Raw genomic sequence first — 19,387 nt, 5'->3', positions numbered from 1 at the left:
ACTATATATATTTTTAAAATAATAACGTTCACCGTTTGCGATGTGAAGCCACTTTCATGTGAAGCTATCAATTCTACTTAGTTTTTTAATGATAGTAAACATAAAATTGATGAAACATATATAAAAAAAAAACAAAAGAAAACAAAACGATACTTGAATATTATTACATAAAGTAAAATATTTATATGTATGTATATGTATACATGTGAGCATAGATTTAAATAACTACGATAAATAAACAGAATAATTCCAAAAATACAACAAATTGTAATTATTGTGTGGGACAATTTGATTTGCATTCGAGTTCGTTTATAACATTTATTATGTTATGCATTAGTATATTTCTTTCACAATTTTAACAAAATGTATTTGAGGCTCTTACAAATTACACTAATATTATTTATTTAAGCTGCCCAAAATTCGTTAGCAGAAATGATTGGGGAGATTTCGTTTTTAGCCCATGAATGCGATTGCATGAACTATATTGCAATTTTGATTTCAATTTGAAAACTAGTTTCGATTCTTTTGTATATTATGCTAAATGAGTGTGTTTAAATATTTTTAATTATTTAAACAATACGCATTGCGCGTATTCAGTTCGAATGGATCGGTGCGCATCTTCTCTTGATTGACGCCAACATAACGCGCCACGTCGCAAATTAGATTGGGTCGCTCCTCGGCGCTGGGCGCGCATGGTGACCAAATCTTGATATCGTTATCGATGCCACTTGTGGCTAGCATGCAGATATCCGGATGCGGCTGAACGCAATTGACAATCGCCCCATCCGCTCGATAGACTGCTCGGATTTTAGCTGTTTCGCCCTCCCAAATGTAGAAGTTGCCATCATCGGAGCCGGCGGCAATGAACTCGCCATTAAAACCCAAATAGTTGGCCTCCTTGATGTCCGTGGTGATGTTGCAATGACCCACATAGCGTTGCTTATAATCTTTCGCAGTTCGACGCAACGCATACTCATCATCTGTCAAGCGCAAATAGCTAAGTTCGCTCTCAATGAACACTGGCTCGTGCTCCGACGATTGTCCCGACAATTCACCCGACTGCTGCTGTTGATTCTCGCGTATCTTTTTGTGCAGCCGCAGCACACCAGGATTGATGGCAAAGTTAGGAAAACGCTGTATCAGCTCCTGCAGACACTTCTCCGCCTCCTGTGGTCGATGGAGCTCGAGCAACGCATGTGCCAGACGATAATGCGCCTTCACATACGTGGGATCCAAACGCAAAGCCTCGTGGCAATCACGCAGCGCCGCATAGATGTCCCCAAACCAGCCGCGTCGCATTAGCGCCGTGGCCCGATTCAAGTAAAGCACCTCGCCTTTCGGATACTCGGCCAAGGCAGCCGAATAGGCATCCACTGCCGCCAGCAGTTTGCCATTGCCCAAGTGTTCGTTGCCCAGCTTCTTGTGCCGCTCAATGCTGCTGGGCAGCGTGCGACGTTTTTGTTCTTTCTTGCATGTTGTGATGGCTGCCTTCGCATCCAGACTAATTGCAGTCTCCACATGCTCGTCCGTCTCCTGCTCGGCGTCCGTTTCCACGGGCGTTGCCGTGTACTCTGGCAGCTCATAGAAAATGGGCGGCGTGGCATTATGCAGATCATAACGATAGATATGTTCACATCCCATATTCACGAGCAGCTCCGTTGAGTTGTAATTGTTAAAAGTGAGATAGGTAACGGTGCGAGATTCATGCTCGATGTTGCGACTTATGTTCTTCACAATTTGTCCAGGTGCATAATAGGAGACACAGCTGTTGGCTGGTTGGAAAAATAAATGAACGCGGGATTACAGATTTTCCAAAGAAATCCGAATACTATACCTTCGTCTGGCAACATGCGGCGATCAAAGACACGCGCATAGGGATCGTTGGCGCCCACAGCTAGATACTCGGTGCGTCGCGGATTTATGGCCAGGCACTTTGCCTCTGTGGTGGACTCCACTTGGCTGGACAGGCTGAGCAACCGTACGCCGCCGCTGCCGCTTGCCAGCTGCTCCTCGCTAGTGCTTCGGCATCGATGCGGCTCCCGCATGTCTAGCTGCAGTATGTTACCATCTTCGCCCGCTGACCAGAAGATGTGCGGCGAATCTGGAGCGGTGGCCAGGCGCTTAACACGCATCAGATGACAATTGCAGGAGAAGAGCGTTTCGTTTCCATGATTGATATCATAGACATAGATGAACTTATCGGCGCCACATGTGGCCACAATGTTATTGTTGTGCCGGGGCAGAAACTTAACCGAGAATATGTTACCCAGATGCTTGGTGTTGATAGTTTGAACGCGTCGCTTGCGAAACGGGTCCCAGATCATCACCTTGTAGTCATCGGAGCCTGATGCCAGCAACAGGCCATCGCTGGTCCACTCCAGGCAGTTGACACAGCCCTCGTGGCCGGTAAGCAGTGTCTCCTGTTCGAGGCGATCGATGTAAGCGGGCGACGCCTGGAGCCGGCGGCGCAACTGTTCATCGACAGCCGAGCAGCCGAATTGTTGACGCTGCCAGTGCAACGAGCTGGCGTTCAAGGCCGTCCGCTGTCTGTCACTCTCGTGCCGTTGATAACGCGAACTCGAATACTTGGTACGCCACAGCGGCAGTTCATCGCTCGACATTATCTCTGTTTGGGTTGTGCGCGTAAATTGTTTAGAGGATTGTTATTATGAAACTTGCTCAATTTATTATTGCATTATAGCCATGCCTTTACCTTTACCTTTGCGTTGCCGCTTTGCCCTTTTACACCCAGTTCGCAGTTGCCCCCTTTTTGTAGTTTCTCGTTCGCCTCGCCTGCTGTGTTTATTGTTTTTTTTTTGTGCTCTTAATTTTTGTTTTGCTCGGCGTGGCTCACACACGTTGCAATCGTTCAATGCACAATTCGCAGTGCAAGCGGATGACACTTATGAGAACACTTTGACACGCTTGTCATTTTCTATTTGCCAGTCCAAATATTGCTTTAATCCCAACAAATTTGTTTCACAAATGCACAAGTAAATTGGAAATGCACCGTGTAAGAGCCGCATTAGAGATGGTCGATTTCCATTGATATGCGCTAAATAGCAAGCTACAAGAACTTTTGCATTGTGCCATTGCTATTCCAATGGTAAGACTGAATTTCTGTCAAATTAAATATATTTTTAATCACTTATGTTGTTTTGATCATTGTGAGAAAAAAGAGTTTGGCGCCATTACATCAAGAGCTAAACCATTCAAATTCGTGGTAATGTGAGTGAACACGCGCCCAATCGATAAGATACATTATCGATATGTTAGACACAGTGCTGCGTTTAGTCCATCGCTAATAATAATCAATAAACAGAGCACTTCTTTTGGACGGTCAAGCGAAATAGGAAATATCTTTTATAAAAAGAGCATCGATTTGTATGCAAAGTGTGTTTAAAACAGCGTTGGTGAGTGAAACATGTCCAAAGAACAAGTGGGCGAGTGTGAGAAGAATCAGAAGGTGGAACAACCCAAACAGAAGACCAACAGCGACGATGATGATGATTCCGAATCAGATGAGTATCAATCGGCGGGCGAGGGTGACGACGATGATGACGATACAACAACTGCGACGGCGACGACAACAGCAACAGCCCAAACACCAGCAGCAGCAACAACAACAACAATAACAAATGAACAACCAAAAAAAACTGCCCCAGAGCCTGCCCCACTGCCCGATGACTGTGTCGAGTATCCAATGCATCGGAGCGTTTTTGAAAACGACATTCGAACGCTGCAGCGTCGCTTGCTGCTGAGCACAGCGGCCAGTGAAGTAGCTACCAGAGACACGCACGGCAATACACCGCTCCATCTGGCCGTCATGCTGGGCAGAAGCTGCTGTGTGCGCCTCCTGTTAGCCCAGAATGCGCCCGTCAAGGTAAAGAACAATGAGGGCTGGTCACCGCTGGCCGAAGCCATTAGCTATGGCCATCGTCAGACCATAACACAAGTGCTGCGCATGCTGAAGCTGCAGTCGCGTGAACACATGGAGAGTCGACGCGAACGACTCGTGCAAGCGCTGCAACAGATGCAGGACTTTTATATGGAGTTCAAGTGGGATTTTCAGTCGTGGCTGCCGCTTGTCTCTCGGATCTTGCCCTCAGACATTTGCCGGCTCTACAAATGCGGCGCATCGTTGCGTCTGGATACCACGTTGGTGGACTTTAATGATATGCGATGGGATCGTGGCGATATCTCGTTTTTGTTTCGAGGCGAAGCGCCGCCCAACGAGTCGTTGAGTGCTGCTGGACAATGAACAGCAGTGCTATCAACGTTTACGCTACGAGGAATCCGACATGGAAGACGAGGTGGATGTACTCATGTCCACGGATATATTGGCCACACAAATGTCCACCAAGACAATACAGTTTGCGCGCGCCCAACGTGGTTGGCTTTTTTAGAGCGAATCGCAAGGAATTAATTGGTGGACAGTATCAATGTGAGATCTATACCATACAGGGACTGGTGTTAAAGCAGCGCAAGCGACGAGAGCATCTGTCCCACGAGGACTTGCAAAAGAATCGCGCCATTGTCGAGACAATCACCAAAGGTGGCAGTGGAGGCGGCAGCGTCGGAGTCGGCGGCCAGCTTGACTCGAATGCAGCAACGACACCAACGGGAAGCAGTCTCACATTACCAGAGCTACCGCGTCGCAGTTCGTTGCAACCGCCACCTGCCACAAGTGTCACCTGGTCGGAGTACATAAGCGCACCCGTTGGAAAATGTCCGCAACTGGGTCGGACACCAGTTCACAAGCAATCGAACAAAACGTTGCGTGCCACGGTTGCGATGAGTGCCGATTTTCCGCTCAGCGTGGACATGCTCCTCGATGTGCTTGAGGTGGTAGCACCGCTGAAGCACATAAACAAGTTACGGGAGTTTGTAACACTTAAACTACCCACGGGTTTTCCGGTTAAGATCGAGATACCTGTGCTGCACACGGTGACGGCGAAAGTGACGTTTCAGAAATTTGAGTTTCGCGATAATATACCCGCAAAACTGTTTGAAATACCATCGCACTATTGGGAGGATGTGCGGCGTTTCCATGACTTATGACCTAGCGATGAATCATCGTCATCCTCATCAGCAGCCAACACGCCCAGCTCCGCCAAGCCGATGGATTTGAATCGCAACAGCAGCAGTAGCAGCAGCGGAAAGGGCAAAAGCGGCAATAGCAGCAATCGAACGTCCATTGCGGACTTTGATTAAGAATGGCAGGCGGTCCTCTTTCAATTCCCTTTGTTACTCCCCACTTGCCCCCAAACGCTTGCTTTCAACAGTCAGAAAGAAAATTGCAATTTTCACCACAAAATTATCAATCGGTTAAATTATAGAATGTGTGTCCCCCCTTCATTTTTATTTCGTTCATTAAAATGTAACGCTCTGAAAATTGCAATTTTATACTAAGGAAAGAGAAAACAACAAATTGAATTTGTTTTGGACACCTGTGTGTCGATTTAACTAACTGTATTTCATATGTTGTAACGCTGATCAATCCCTAACAAGTGTCATTGTCGCAATACCGATTATACTCGGTACCCAAAGCAAGCTAAATATTTTAGTTTATACATATGTAGGTAAGGGAGATCATTCAAGTAAGTATCCCATAACCTCGGTCTGTCTGTCTTCCTGAATAATTTTTAGTCAACTTATATGAGAACAATCAAGTGTTGTGCATTTCTAAAACTCAGTTGAAAGTTAATAACCTTGTAATCTTCAGATCAATACCCTTTATTACACTTCCCTATCATATTTTGTATATTGCTTTCATAGCTATGGGTACCGTGTATCTCAAAGTCGAATATAATCGACTATAACTTTCGTACATTTGTTAAGGTTCATGTTTTTACCTTCATTTTTTGTAACACTTTATTATATTTATTGTTGCACTAGGCTGATGAGTTTATGTGATTTGACTTAACTTAATAACATTCTGCACAGATTTGTCATGGTTAAAAAAAAGTATCTAATCGTGACTCGTGCTTTTGCTCCCGTCCACTTTTCTTTATCTGGCGTAATGATTCAGTTCTGGCAGCAGTGATAATAAAACACTGTCAAGTGGCTAGCAAAACACATTTTCATTTTCAAATATCGTCAATCAAGAATCAACTTTCTCATCAGTTAATCACAAACAATATCAAAATGTAGTCGATTTAATTATCAGTTGTTGATTTATTATCATTTGTAGAGCGAGCGATATTCAACAAAGTTGTATACGCAATTGTATATTATTTTTTCGTATTATATGTTCATTTTTTTGTAATATTTAGTGCAATTTTCAATTTTGTTTTAAGCTAAGTAATAACATCGTAAATATGTATTTACGAAACCGAAAAACATGCCACTTGAAAGCTCTTTTACTCTTTCCATCAAACTAATTTAATGATGATTTTAAGGATGATCTACTTATAATACCATTTGTCATACGAAAGAGTATACCATGATGTTTGCCTAGTAATAGTTAAATAACAAATGTCTACTATCTAAGTTATTTATGTATTAAGCTAAAACAATCGTCCGCTAATCGTTTCCTAAACAAAGTTTCATAACCAACAAAAGTATTTTCGAGGTCACAAAAAGTTAGACAGCTTCAGAATATAAACAACTTTATGTACACAGATAGTTCCAATTTCATTCATGCATTTATTTATTTTACTTCGTATGTGTGTATTGTATATACTATTTTGTTTATTAACATGTGGCTAGCGCTACAACTTTTACCACTTAATCCGCATTGATAGCCCATAATATTTATGCTTATTTATTATTATGTTTTTTTCCACAAAAATGTTATTGTTTATTGTGTAGAAAGCACAAATTTGCTATGTAACCACAATACCGCTAGGGAAATATTATCCCAATATCAATATAAATAAATGAAACCCAATATTATCACACAGAGAATGCGAAAGATATTTTTAAAACACACAATCAATCCTAATATAGGTAACTTTTTCTAGTTGATACAAAACATATTTAAATGTAACCCGTGAGCATTTATAAACGCTCTGTAATGTAAACACAAATACACAAACAAACCTGTAAACTGTAACACGAAAGCAACAAGAATAAAACAGTTTTATCAAAAAACGATTATCTAAGTTATCTAAAATGTGCGCCCACTTTTGTGCAGCACTAATTTAACATTAATTCAAGGCAGTCAATATCGATTATTGAGTGGCATTTGAAAGCTTGGTCCATTTTAAACCCTATTTATAACAAGTACATCTGCTACACTGATGTGGTTCTATTAGCCGTTTCTCTCTTACTCATAGCCGCTTATAGAATGATGCCGCCGGAAATTCTATTTAATGATGATGGAGGTCAGTCTAACAGCGTATTACCCGTTGAGCGTTTTCTTCCTTTGACTGAAATACACAAAATTTGATGTCAATTGCAAAAAATGAATGAACTGCTGAGTATTACTTATAATTTATCTTTATCAAAATATTAACAATCTAATTTTTTCAAAGTCGAATGTTGTGCATAGTTAGGCAGAAAACACGACAGCAATGCAGCATCCGCTTCTGCTCCTGCAGCAACGATACAAATGCAATCGGGCGCTTATTATGTTACAGTGACGAGAAGAAAGTTATCCCGATGAGCTAAACAAACTGATAATGACGCTTTCCTGCCAGCTTTGCAAATAATCTCAATAAACAACGCACGCGATTATTACGAATCCAAGGCACATGATCGTTACACCAACGCTTGGCTGGCCAAATTTACACCGATGCGGTGAAGCGCAAGGTAAAACAGCACGGCACGACGGAACCCAATGCCTATCACTGTGACTTTCCGTTGTCCTCGTTGACGCACGCTTGACAGCATTCTACCGGGCGCAAGCATCATGGAACATAAGCATTCAAGCAACAAGGCGAGGAATCAAATTGAAAAAAATGTAAAAATCTGCCAAATTTAAAAAATTGGCAAAATTTTGAGAATTGAAAAAATTGTAAAAACGGCTAAATTTTTTAAAAATTGTAAAAACCAGCAAAATTTGAAAATTAAAAAAAAAAATTTTAAAATCGGCTAAATTTTAGAAATTGAAAAAATTTAAAAATTGGCAAAATTTTGAAATTTAATAAAATGTAAAAATCAGCAAAATTTTGGAAATTGAAAAAATTGTAAAAATAAATGGATACATACTTGTTTTTATATAAGTCCGTGTAATTCGCACATAAGAGTAGGTTCGTCTCTTTTGTCCGTGCAGTGCGTAAGTAAGGTCTCTTTAATGTCGTCTCAGTTCAAGGTTACTCCTACTTCTTTTAGAATGTCGTTGGCTTTTTCTTCAATTTTGTTACTAATTGCTCTAAGGAGCATCTGCCCATAGGGGGTCTGATCCGTTCCTCATATGAATAGTAAAATTCCTTTGACGTTGAAAATTAAGTCACTAAGGTCTTCAGGATTTCCGTCGTAAACTTTCATGAATCGAGTCTGGTCTGGTACACTTAAGAACGCGAATATGTCCATCGGGTCCATCAGGTCAATTGTCGTGTTTTGATTAAGAGGTGGACAGTTAGAAGCGGAGTTCACGGTTGAAGTGTTACTCGGAACCCTAGGTTAGAGGTTTTGGTTGGTGCTCTTTACACTTTCTTCCGCAAGGTTGCTAGTGGCCCTAATTGTTGACATTTACGAATGTTTTTTACTGCTTTGACGAGTCTTTTTCGAGGCGTTGAAATGAAAAAATCGGCAAAATTTTGGATATTGTAAAAATCTGCAAAATATTGAATATCGAAAATGAGTCGTAAATGGTCTTCAAATACGATTTATAAAATAGCAAAAGCAACAAATGTAAATCGAAAATTGATCATCCCGATGAATGAATTGAGATTATTTCTTGCTTGGCATTAACATTCGGTGAGAGAACTTGGAGCTTAATCGCGGGCTCTCGTTGTTCTTTTTCAAACGGTACTTTTCACCAAATTTGAATGGTTGCTGTAATGTGCTGCATTTTGAAACCTAGTTTTAGTAACTTTATGAGCTCAGCGACAAAAATATTAGGAAATTGGCAAAAAAACAAGTCAAACAATTATTAAGTAAAGATAATGTGTTGTCTGCATTAAGAAAAAATGAATACATGGCAGATGACACAAATGAAGAACTTAACAGTGCCAAATGACGATGGAACCATTTTGAAGTATCCTGGCTGTGTTACTCAGAGAACAGTTGAAGAAGGAATTTACATACACCATGGAGTAAATTGCGGACTAACGGACTTTTTGACAGTACAAGATTGGAAGTCACCGAACTTGGTTTTGAAGTTCGGTATTGATGGACTTTCCTTATTCAAAAGCAGCTCCAAACAAGTTTGTCCAATATTGGCCAGCGTTGTAGACACACCCTATGTTTTTCTTGTTGGCGTAAAGAAACTTCTAAGCCAAGTTGCGCGATGGATTACTTACAAGAATTTATTTCTGAGATAAAAATTGTTATGCAAGAGAGTTTTTGTTTTCTAATAATTTGTATCAAATTTCTGTTCGCGGTTTCGTAATGGATGCACCGGCAAAGTCTTATATTTTGAGAACTAAGTGACTTAGTGGATACAATACATGTGGCCGGTGAACGCAAAAAGGACAAATGAATAAACATCGTTTTATTTTTCCACCAGAAACCACCAATTCACCTAGAACTAATTATTCCTTCAGAAACAGAGCTCAGCCAAAACATCACTTAAAGCAATTACCATTAGAAATGCTAAATTTTGATATTATATTGCTCCTTAGATTACATGCACGTTATATGTTTAGGTGTGATGCGGACATTACTGAATGCATGGATAAGAAAAAGGGGGCAGACTTTTCTTTAACATCGTGGAAAATCGAATTGATTTTAAAAGAGTTGATTTTAATGGACATATGTAACATGATAGGGGAATTTAAAAGAAAACCTCGAACATTGAAAGATCTTGTGAGATGGAAGGAAAGAGAGCTTAGACAACTTTTACTTTATACTGGACCTTTTATATTAAAACAAGTTCTTACTACAGAAAGATATGCTCACTTTTTATACCCGCTACCCATAGGGTAGAAGCGTATTATAACTTTATGCCGGCAGGAAATGTATGTAACAGATAGATCGAGGCATCTCCGACCACTTATATTTTTTGTATGACCTCAGTGTCGCTTATTTTATTAAATTGCTAATTTTCGGTTGATTTGTTTCAATTGCCTTTGATATTCTTCCTCTTCCTGCTGTTTATTCTTGCCAGTGTTGCCAGAGTCGCTTTTTTCCCGTCAAAACTGGCTTTTTCCAAATGCCATTTGCTTGAAAAAATTGCAAACAGCGGGCAGCGGGAATTCTGGCTTTTTTTTACTTAAATGCTTTTTTTTAGATTTTTTTTCTATTTGCCCAAAATTATGGAACAATATTTACTATAGCTGTTCTGTCAATGCTTGCCAACATTTTTAGTGACAAATCGATTGTATAGTGTTGTAAAGCAAACCTAGTCGTTAAATACTTTGAAGACGACAGCGCTATTCGTTTTTCTACTCGTTGTTTTCTACTTAAAATGAAAATACATTTTATTCTAAATCATGTATTTACAGTTATGGCTTGCGCAGACTTGATAAATGCTGCTATAGATATAACCTTCCTAATAAATTCCTAAAAATTATGGGAACTGAATGAAAATATGACAATAAAAATGAGGAGAATCAGGATAGTTTTAATAAAATTCTCCAAATATTGTACAGCTGCTGTACAAATTCTATACATATGTTTCAATATAACCGATTTCGTGCGCTCACCTTGTGACTATCAGAAAAATATAGAGAATCCAATGAATTGAAAAATAATCTTTTTTACAGCTTTTTTTTCTAATTTTTCAGCTTTTTTGCATCGTTCTTCCCGTCAAAAACAGCTTTTTTTCTCAACAAATTTTGACAACACTGATTTTTGCATTCCTCAACAGCTGTTCGCGTGATGCAGTTTTGGTGTAAACACTTGCATCATTGAAGTAAATGCACTTGGTCTAAATAAACTATAAGATATTGAGTGTGAATTCTGAAGGCTAAAAATTATGGGTTATACAGAAACCGATAACAATATATAATATGTATTTATAGCAATGTGTTATGAACTCAAACCATAAACGTCTCGTTATTTTGATACAGAAAATATGTATAAAGAAATGTTGAAAATATTTATATGGATTGCAATCAAATGTAGAAAATGTACGAAGAGATTTAATGTTCAGACTATTTTTTAATTTGTTTCCTTTTTATATTCGATTTGTAGTTCATTTATTTATTGATTTTCATCTACAAGCGGAGCTTTACAGACTTAAACACTAAAAATTAACAAGTTTACATAAATTGTTTTTGGATTGTTAATTTTTATTTACTTTTTTTCTTATGTTGATTATATATAATTTTAGGTTAGAATTAAAAATCATAAACCAAAGATATAGTAATAACGACTTAATCAGCGCAGACAAAACCGTTATCAAGTTTAATAAATTTTATTATTATTATTTTTGCAACTGTGTTAGTTTGTTAAAATTTCACTTTATTACTTTTACCATCATGCGTATATTTTACTTTGTTTAACAACAAACATTTTAGTTATATCCTTGTGTACTTTTTTTTATAAACATGTATTGTATATTATGATGTTTCTATTTTATTTTATTTTATTTCAGAATCCCATTACTAAAAAGGCAAAGCTCAGTGACGATGCAACTATTAATTTCATATTTTTTCTATCTCATTGTGAAAGTAGCCTTTGGGTGTAATTGGATAAAACGTGTGTTCGAATTCTCCCATGAACTCTTAAATAATAATATTGCCTTATATTCGTAAACTTATGCAATTTCAAAATAAAGTTTTAATATATTTTTGTGAACCGTTATTAATTCATTACATTTTAAGAGTATATAGATTTCATTTTATTTTTTCGTGGATTTTCATTAAATTGTTATAAATTGCAATAGAATGGCTAGTTTCGATTTTTATTACGGTTTTATGACCAATGATTTGCATATCTTTTTAAGTTTACCTACATATTCTGTCAATAAAAGGTAATATAAATTTTTGTAACTAAAAAGATAAACTTGCAGGTGTGCAAATTTTAATATAAATTTTATATAGATCTTTCACACTCAACAATTTTTATAAGCCATATATCTACATAATTTTTTTTTTTATAAATAGTGTTATTGTTTAGGAAGATTTTTACTTTTTTACTTGTCTATTTCCTTTTTTTTGCGTGTATGTAACTTGAAGTGAATTAGTTGAAAAAATTTTTGTTGTGTATGAATTTTTGTTTTCTCATTTCTTGAATTTTAAATTGAAAATGTTTACATGATTTTATTTTTTAAAATAACGAGAATGTAACATTGTTACTTGCATTACGTTTTTTAAAATTATTTAAATTTTTAAAAATGTCTTATGATTTTGTGTCCAAATTATTTGTAATATTTTCTCTACTCAAATATATATACGTATATATATATAAATTAACGTTTCGTCTCATATCAAGATTTTCGTTTAGATATTCTTCTAGGACTGTTCAAAATACATTTTCTTGTAATTTTCAGTATTTTAAATTTTATTTATAAAGGTTTTCTAAATTAATTAAAGTTGTAACTTTATGCAAGCACAAAAAATTTATTATTTTTAATCAAGGACATCATATGTTATGTACGTGATAGTTGCATATTACATTTTTCATTAGGCGGAGATGTATACTGGCAGTTGTTTGTTTGTGTATTATTTTGTTTTTTTTTTTTAATTGGATTACAAATTATTCAGAAATAAATTGAGCCGTTTCATTTACACAGTTTTGACTTTACGACTGAATAAAAGGTTAGTTTAATTTTAATTAAGTAAGGTACTTCTATTGCCTTATATTTACGGATGGTATACAAGTGCTGCGCCTGGAAAGATTTTCATATTTTACGTTTCATACAATGAAATAGAAGAAGTGAATTTGTGTACCACATCTATATATTTAAAATGTTTTGAATTATCGAACACAATATATACTCATTTACCTCAGATACAGCCTTTTTGCCGAAATGTACATACATTAGACATCTGAATTAAATAAGCTAAATGAAAATACAGCCAGAAATCGAACAATGAAGCTTTCATATATTTCACAAACTTTCTTCTACGCATAATATGCTTTCGTGTATAGTTTGTTTTTTTTTTTTGTTTACATATTTTATTTGTATGTGGAAATACTTTTTAGGCAAGCCTAAGAGACTTGGGCGCAAAGTATTTAGTGGTCTGCACTTTCAAGAAAAGCGTCATTACGCATTTGTGTTATTCAAAATTATAATTCCACAAGTATCTGTTATTATGTAAAAATTTAAATAATTATCTGATTTTTACGATGACAAAACAAATTATTTTTTATTTATCTTTTATTTCGAGTGTTTTGCTATATTCTAATACTCATTAAATTGCAAAAACGAAAACGATGACTTTTTAAAATAAATTTGTAAAAATGTTATAAATAAACTTCGTAAAGTATACATTTATGATGTCTGAACTCGTATGCTTTGACTTGTCACAAGCAGCGTTAATCCTGCGGCCAATGCAAGAAGAAGTGGCTTTTGTGATGCACCGACAACGGCCGTGTTACATAGTTCCTTGGTACAGGCGCAATAGGTAGCTGATACATCATGAGTGCCAGAGCGCCTTACACATTCTTTATCAGTGCGTTCATCAGGAATATAACCACAGCCGCGAACTATACGTGTTTTCCCATAAACTGAAAATTACATCAATTTAATAATTTTATGTATGTAATTATAAAAGGAATATTGTCTTATATGTAAGCTAGTAATAATATGAAATACATATAGGCAGTAGAGCTCAAAAAATGGATATTTTCGATGTTTGGGAAACAGCTCAATAGATTGGTCATCCACTTCAGTTAATCAGTGTAAGTTAATCCTTTTAATTAAAATTATTTACTTTATTCCAATTTACTTTAAATATACAGTCGAGAGTGCTCGATTGTGAAATTCCCGCTACCCATTAAGAATAAAATCGAAGTAGTGCAGTATTAATTTTAAAATATACCTTTTGGTATATTTTAGTATTTTTAGTTTATAAATTTGGAATACTTTCTTAGAATCACATTATTCCAGCTATTCGTAGGGTATAAGAGTATTATAACTATGTGCCTGTAGGAAATGTATGTAAAAGGCAGGAGTCATTTCTCACCCCATAAATACATAATTCTCTAGCATTTATGATACCTGTGAATTTTTTTTTGCGATCATTAAAAAATTGTAGAAGTATATTTTTTATTTTGAATGTAGTACAATATCGATTTACCAAATACCAAAGCATACTTTGGTATATATTATTCTTGCTATATATTCGTAGTATATTTTTAGAATCTGGTTTTATTGCAAATGGGTAGCGGGTATATCACAGTCGAGCTTACTCGACTGTAGCTTTCTTATTTGTTTCTATTACATTTCTAACAGATTGAATATACAGATGCATGTTTTAGTTTCGAATATACCACGGTGTCCTGGTGATGCTTCTCAAGATCTTTGACTTGGCTCTTTGGATGATACCAATATTGGTATTGCTAGAGTTTACTATGAATTGACAGCCACACGGCCAGAATAGTAGAGTAGGATCTAATATTCAGGGAAAACCAAGCATGGTTAGCAAATGCTTTCTTGGCTTTGATGTGGCTACGATAGTCCTGAGTCTTCTCCAGTACCTAGGGTGCAAGGTCAGACGCAATCTAGCTTATTGCTTGGCCTTACATTAGCAATGCGCATCTTTAGATGTCGCAAGTTCAAATCTCCAGTTATAGTCACCGGCAACTATAAAGATTTCCACTAGTAAGTTGAGTTCTGATATGGAAACCCGAAAAGGACAGTTTTTGGCGGTCATCGAACAATGACCATTTTGTAAATTCATAAATTTCCGCATTAATAGCATACATAAATACGTTATCGTTGCTTTCATTTTGATTGTTGACCCGTCATATAGTTTTTGTATGGCTACTTAAATATAGTGAAGTAGACACAAAAATGCGATGTGCCTTTCTTGATGCATTGTGACAGAGAACGCCAGCTTTATAACTTTGTGCCTGCAGGAAATGTACATATGTATGTTATGTATGTAAAATCCAGAAGGGGGCATCTCCGACCCCATAAAATATAGGGTATCGTCTCGGTTGTTGACGATGATCATGAATATATATACTTTATGAGGTCGGAGATGTCTCTTTCTATTACATACGTTTCCTGCAGGCACAAAGTTTACAACCATTTTACACTATGGTAACCGTTTAAATTTAAACTATAAATATAGTATATACGTAAGTTGAGATTTAAGTTTAAACATACTTTTCTGCACAGTCTTGCGGCACAGCATAGGCTTGTATTTATCCTTAAGATGTTCCAATGGCTCTTGCTTGCTGCAGTTCACCTCCCCAATAGAGTAGGGCTCGAAAGGATCCCCACAACGGGGATCGTACTCGCTGTTGCAGTCGTAGCACATAAGGGCGGTGCATACTGTAAGAATCAAGTTAAGTACATAAGTGTAAATCTAGTAATGGGATAGTTATAACATAAATACCTATTCAATGTACATAACTACATACATGCACACATTTGTATATATTCAATGCACCTCTGTATATACTTATGTACATAGTTAATGTATATTCATTGAACGTATGTATTTGCAGTTACATTCAATTATACTAACCTTACACTAAACTTGTACACACATTTCGTCACAATAAAACAAATACAATTTCAATATAAAATGTTACTTACCTTGCATGCAGCAAAGTGCCCCCAGCAAGAGTAATATTTTATTGATGAAAGACGTCATATTTAATTTGTTGCTTTCAATACTTTTCTTCAACTGGACTTAACGCTTGCGTTGCTTTGACGTCCGATAATATTAATTTCCCGGAAATGTATTTAATTATATTTTTTCTAAAATGTTAAAAATATAAACAAAGTTAAAGTTCTTAGTTTATTGTTAAACTTAAAATTATACTAGGATTGCCTCTATTATGTAATTTTTGAAAAAAAAAATCATAATGGCATTATTCAATAAATTTGACATTTTTCAAATCGTAACTTAACAATTACGAAATAAATAAGTCAAAAGCAAAAGGCATGTGAGAATATATCAATTTAACAACATATATTTAGAGTTCAACATTTCTGCCCCTTGCCCCTTAGGACCAAAAGGATGTCCTAAAATAGAAAAAACCAGCCGTATTTCAACTGAATACCAACTTCGGGAGATTTTAGGTTAGACGGTTTTGAAATCTCTCTGTCAATCTATGTATGTATGTAATACATACTATGTATGTATGTACCGTTTTCAATACGCAGTTACCTTGCGAACCCGCCTCTAACAGTTCAGATGCCTAAAGATTTAAAGCTAATTAAAAATATTCTTGAAATGCTTATTGTTTGCTATTGCTGTCATAGATTAGACAAAACAAGTAAGAAAGCTACAGTCCAGCGTGCTCGACTGTGAGATACCCGCTACCGATTTTGAATAAAAGCTAAATATTGCGGAATTATTTTCAAAATATACCAAAAAATACTACAGAATACTACAAAAATATCAAATGATATATTTGGTATATCGATATAGTACCTCATTCAAAATATACCATAGACGGCACAATATAGGAGATGCCTCCTTATACCTGTTACATTCATTTCCTGCCGGCACAAAGTTATAATGCCATTCTACCTTATGGGGGCATACAAATTTCTAAAAAAAAATTCCGCTACATCGATCCATAAGCAGCTGGAACAAAGTTATATGTAATACCTATGGGCAGCGGGTACACAACTACAAATATATTAACTGGCAGTATCCTGTTTTGCATAATTTCCTTTCTTGGTCGGTGGACAACTTTCGCACATTTATACCCGCTACCCATGGGGTAGAAGGGCATTATATCTTTCTAAAAAATAAAATTTTGTGACGTTAGTGGATTCGTGTTTAGTAGATTTGCTAACCTTAAAACTCAAGAATCCTATATTTTACGATTAAATAAGAAAGATAATTACTCCCATTCATTAAATTTTCTTTGATTTCTCTGCAGTTCTGCATCTCGAAAAATATTTTTTTAAGTAAATTTATGTAAAATAAAGTTGTGCTTAACTCAAGACGATGCAAATATCAATATAAAACTGATACATATCAACGCATTATAGAAGTCATGGAGGCTATTGTTATCTCCACCTATTTTACCGTATGGTATATTTAGCATTTAGTACCGATATACCAAGTTTTACATTCAGGCTATTTAAGAATTTTTTAGGCACATTCAACAATAGCTGTCCTATTTTTTACATATGGGAACATAACTTTTCGACATTATTCATTATTCAATTATGTAACTGACTTGCCACTATTTTATTATTTAAAGCTGTATAAAAATTTATCCAGAACCGTAGTTGTGCTCTTGTTTATATAATTTTGCTTTTTTCAAAAGGTAAAAATTGACGAAAAAGCCAAAAGTGTATATTAAAAGCTCTCAACCTAAAATAAACCTGAATATTGTTTGCTAAAATAAATTATTTATTGAAAATCATTCCTAGGTGATCGTACGGCTAGACAAATATGCAGATATGGCAATATCGACTCAAAAGTTAATGCTGATCAACATGTATATACTTTATAGGGATTTAATAATGCACTGTGAAAGCAATTTTAATTTTAAAGCCGCAGTTTAGAATTTTATGTTAATTCACATAATAATTAAAGAGTATTTGTTTGTAAATTTTTTGTAATGTATTATAACAATCATTTATTGAGAATGAATAGTAGCTCACAGTCGAGCACACTCGACAGTAGCTATCTTGCTCCTCACTCAATTCATGAGTGGAGTCATTATGTATGACTCAAAAGCACAATGGCCTACAAACTACTTTTCGTACATACATATGTATGTTAACCACTTAATTGGATTACAATGATTGGTACTGGTGTTAGTACCTTTTCCATGGAATGAGGTCTATGGACCGCCAAAAGCTATAAGAATATTATATTATATATTATATATAATATATTATATATAATATATAATTTATAATATTATATATATATTCTACATAGTTTTAAAGCATTTAATCCATTATATAATTGTTACTTTGTTACTTGAACATGGCTCTCTATCAAGGAACTATTTTGGTTCAAGCTATTAACCCAAAAATAAGGAATGTACATTTGTCATACTAAACTTGTGTTGAAAAAATAGAAAAACTATGGCAATCGATAATGTTGGAAAGGTAGGGGCCGTTGTCATGTCATACAATCACACCACTGTGCTACTTTTTAGTATGCTATTTGCTCAAATTAAATAGCAATACACACGAACAAATATGAATATTTAGTCATAAAACTTAAAAATCTATTATGTAACCCATAGCAAAAAAAACTTTGTACTACTATTGCAAATTTAAAATCAGTTCACTAAATGGCCAAAAAGTAATCCGACAAAATAGAGTCCGAAACCTAATTTATAATAGCTTAATAACTGACCTACATAGTTCAGTTCTTACTTAATTATGCTACCGGATATCGAAAACTTTTTAAAATTTTTAATGATAAATGACTTTTGAGTTAAATATAAATTTTCGTAGTTTCTTATGTAATGTAACATGGTAAAACATAAACCAGGCATATATAACGTAATGCGAACCGAATGGACATATCGATTTATCTGGCCAAAACAGGGAGGAACGGGTGGACACACACTAATGGTAATAGTAGCGACAATGTCGTGCTGTCGATGAAAGAATATAGCGACAGTCGATATAAGCAACCGTATTCTAAAACAATTATTTTGTCACATATTTAAAATATAAATTTTCCAAAGAGATTGACTTAAGCAGACATATAACGTATTGTTTTTGTTTCAATTGTTAACAAATTATATATGCAAATACATTTTTTTCTGCATTTTACAAGAAATATTCTAAATATCATTGTTATTTTGTTATATTTAAGGTTCGATGTCCAATATAAACTTTACACACTAATTGCTGAAATGGTTTTGTAATCACTTTTGCACTTTTATTGCGGAGTAACTCCCAGTATCACAGAATTTGCACGATTATATAATACTTTTGTTTTTATAGTTAATATCTATGGCATGTGATTAAATGAAAACATTTACAAAAGGATTTGAAAAACTTTTTTTTAATATTTACATAAGAGGCGAAAATGTATTTCGAGTATGACAACTTCTCGTCTTTGCGAGTTTCTATCAATTGAAATAGCCTTTGAATGAACTGAGTAAATGCCGAGAAAGGCCTATTCAGGTTGATTCCAAACCGAAATGAAAGCGAAAAGCATTGAGAAGGGCTCAGTGAGCTGAGTGAGCTGCTGTGGGTGAGTTTGCCATGTGAACCACTTTT

General features: G+C 35.8%; 3 protein-coding genes and 1 long non-coding RNA gene across 7 annotated transcripts; 1 reads left to right on the top strand and 3 right to left on the bottom strand.

The window, feature by feature from the left end:
- Positions 1-22: 22 nt before the first annotated feature.
- Positions 23-2,934, bottom strand: LOC117572207 (WD and tetratricopeptide repeats protein 1). Of its 2 annotated transcripts, none has more exons than XM_034254876.2 (3): positions 2,714-2,934; positions 1,835-2,626; positions 23-1,772 (listed from the first exon to the last, which is right to left on the bottom strand). In XM_034254876.2, exons 2-3 carry the CDS (start codon positions 2,619-2,621, stop codon positions 562-564), a joined length of 1,998 nt encoding a protein of 665 aa, XP_034110767.1. In that variant the 5' UTR covers positions 2,622-2,626; positions 2,714-2,934; the 3' UTR covers positions 23-561. The 2 variants fall into 2 exon arrangements, with proteins under 2 accessions (XP_034110767.1, XP_034110766.1); XM_034254875.2 differs by having other exon boundaries at positions 2,720-2,934.
- A 58-nt stretch (positions 2,935-2,992) lies between these two features.
- On the top strand, positions 2,993-7,072 carry LOC117572208 (ankyrin repeat domain-containing protein 13C). Its single transcript, XM_034254877.2, is given in 4 exon segments — positions 2,993-3,106; positions 3,180-4,243; positions 4,245-4,400; positions 4,402-7,072. Coding segments are annotated over 3 exon segments (1,635 nt in total). The 5' UTR covers positions 2,993-3,106; positions 3,180-3,424; the 3' UTR covers positions 5,062-7,072.
- LOC127565496 (uncharacterized) lies at positions 6,794-10,436 on the bottom strand. The gene is made up of 3 exons (XR_007954799.1): positions 10,009-10,436; positions 8,155-8,722; positions 6,794-7,373 (listed from the first exon to the last, which is right to left on the bottom strand). It is a non-coding gene; the product is annotated as an uncharacterized LOC127565496 (long non-coding RNA).
- A 1,212-nt stretch (positions 10,437-11,648) lies between these two features.
- On the bottom strand, positions 11,649-19,297 carry LOC117566357 (uncharacterized). Of its 3 annotated transcripts, none has more exons than XM_034245845.2 (4): positions 19,181-19,297; positions 15,767-15,931; positions 15,332-15,499; positions 11,649-13,725 (listed from the first exon to the last, which is right to left on the bottom strand). In XM_034245845.2, the coding sequence occupies exons 2-4, from the start codon at positions 15,822-15,824 to the stop codon at positions 13,490-13,492; spliced, it is 462 nt and encodes a 153-aa protein (XP_034101736.1). In that variant the 5' UTR covers positions 15,825-15,931; positions 19,181-19,297; the 3' UTR covers positions 11,649-13,489. The 3 variants fall into 3 exon arrangements, with proteins under 3 accessions (XP_034101736.1, XP_034101737.1, XP_051859400.1); XM_034245846.2 differs by lacking the exon at positions 19,181-19,297 and adding an exon at positions 19,034-19,143; XM_052003440.1 differs by lacking the exon at positions 19,181-19,297 and adding an exon at positions 19,007-19,024.
- Between the last annotated feature and the right edge of the window lie 90 nt (positions 19,298-19,387).

Source organism: Drosophila albomicans, chromosome 3, assembly GCF_009650485.2.
Source record: "Drosophila albomicans strain 15112-1751.03 chromosome 3, ASM965048v2, whole genome shotgun sequence".
Classification (NCBI taxonomy): Eukaryota; Metazoa; Arthropoda; class Insecta; order Diptera; family Drosophilidae; genus Drosophila; species Drosophila albomicans.
Note: the sequence above shows the minus strand (reverse complement) of the source record. Positions and strands in the feature narration are given on the sequence as shown.

Bases quoted from the DNA above. Each gene is read 5' to 3' on its own strand.
- LOC117566357 (XM_034245845.2), bottom strand. From the start codon at position 15,824: ATGACGTCTTTCATCAATAAAATATTACTCTTGCTGGGGGCACTTTGC. The intron at 15,500-15,766 runs GTAAGTAACATT...TGATTCTTACAG, and splicing joins GGCACTTTGCTGCATGCAAG to TATGCACCGCCCTTATGTGC. The intron at 13,726-15,331 runs GTATGTTTAAAC...TGTAATTTTCAG, and splicing joins CCGCAAGACTGTGCAGAAAA to TTTATGGGAAAACACGTATA.
- LOC117572207 (XM_034254876.2), bottom strand. From the start codon at position 2,621: ATGTCGAGCGATGAACTGCCGCTGTGGCGTACCAAGTATTCGAGTTCG. The intron at 1,773-1,834 runs GTATAGTATTCG...TTTTCCAACCAG, and splicing joins CCGCATGTTGCCAGACGAAG to CCAACAGCTGTGTCTCCTAT.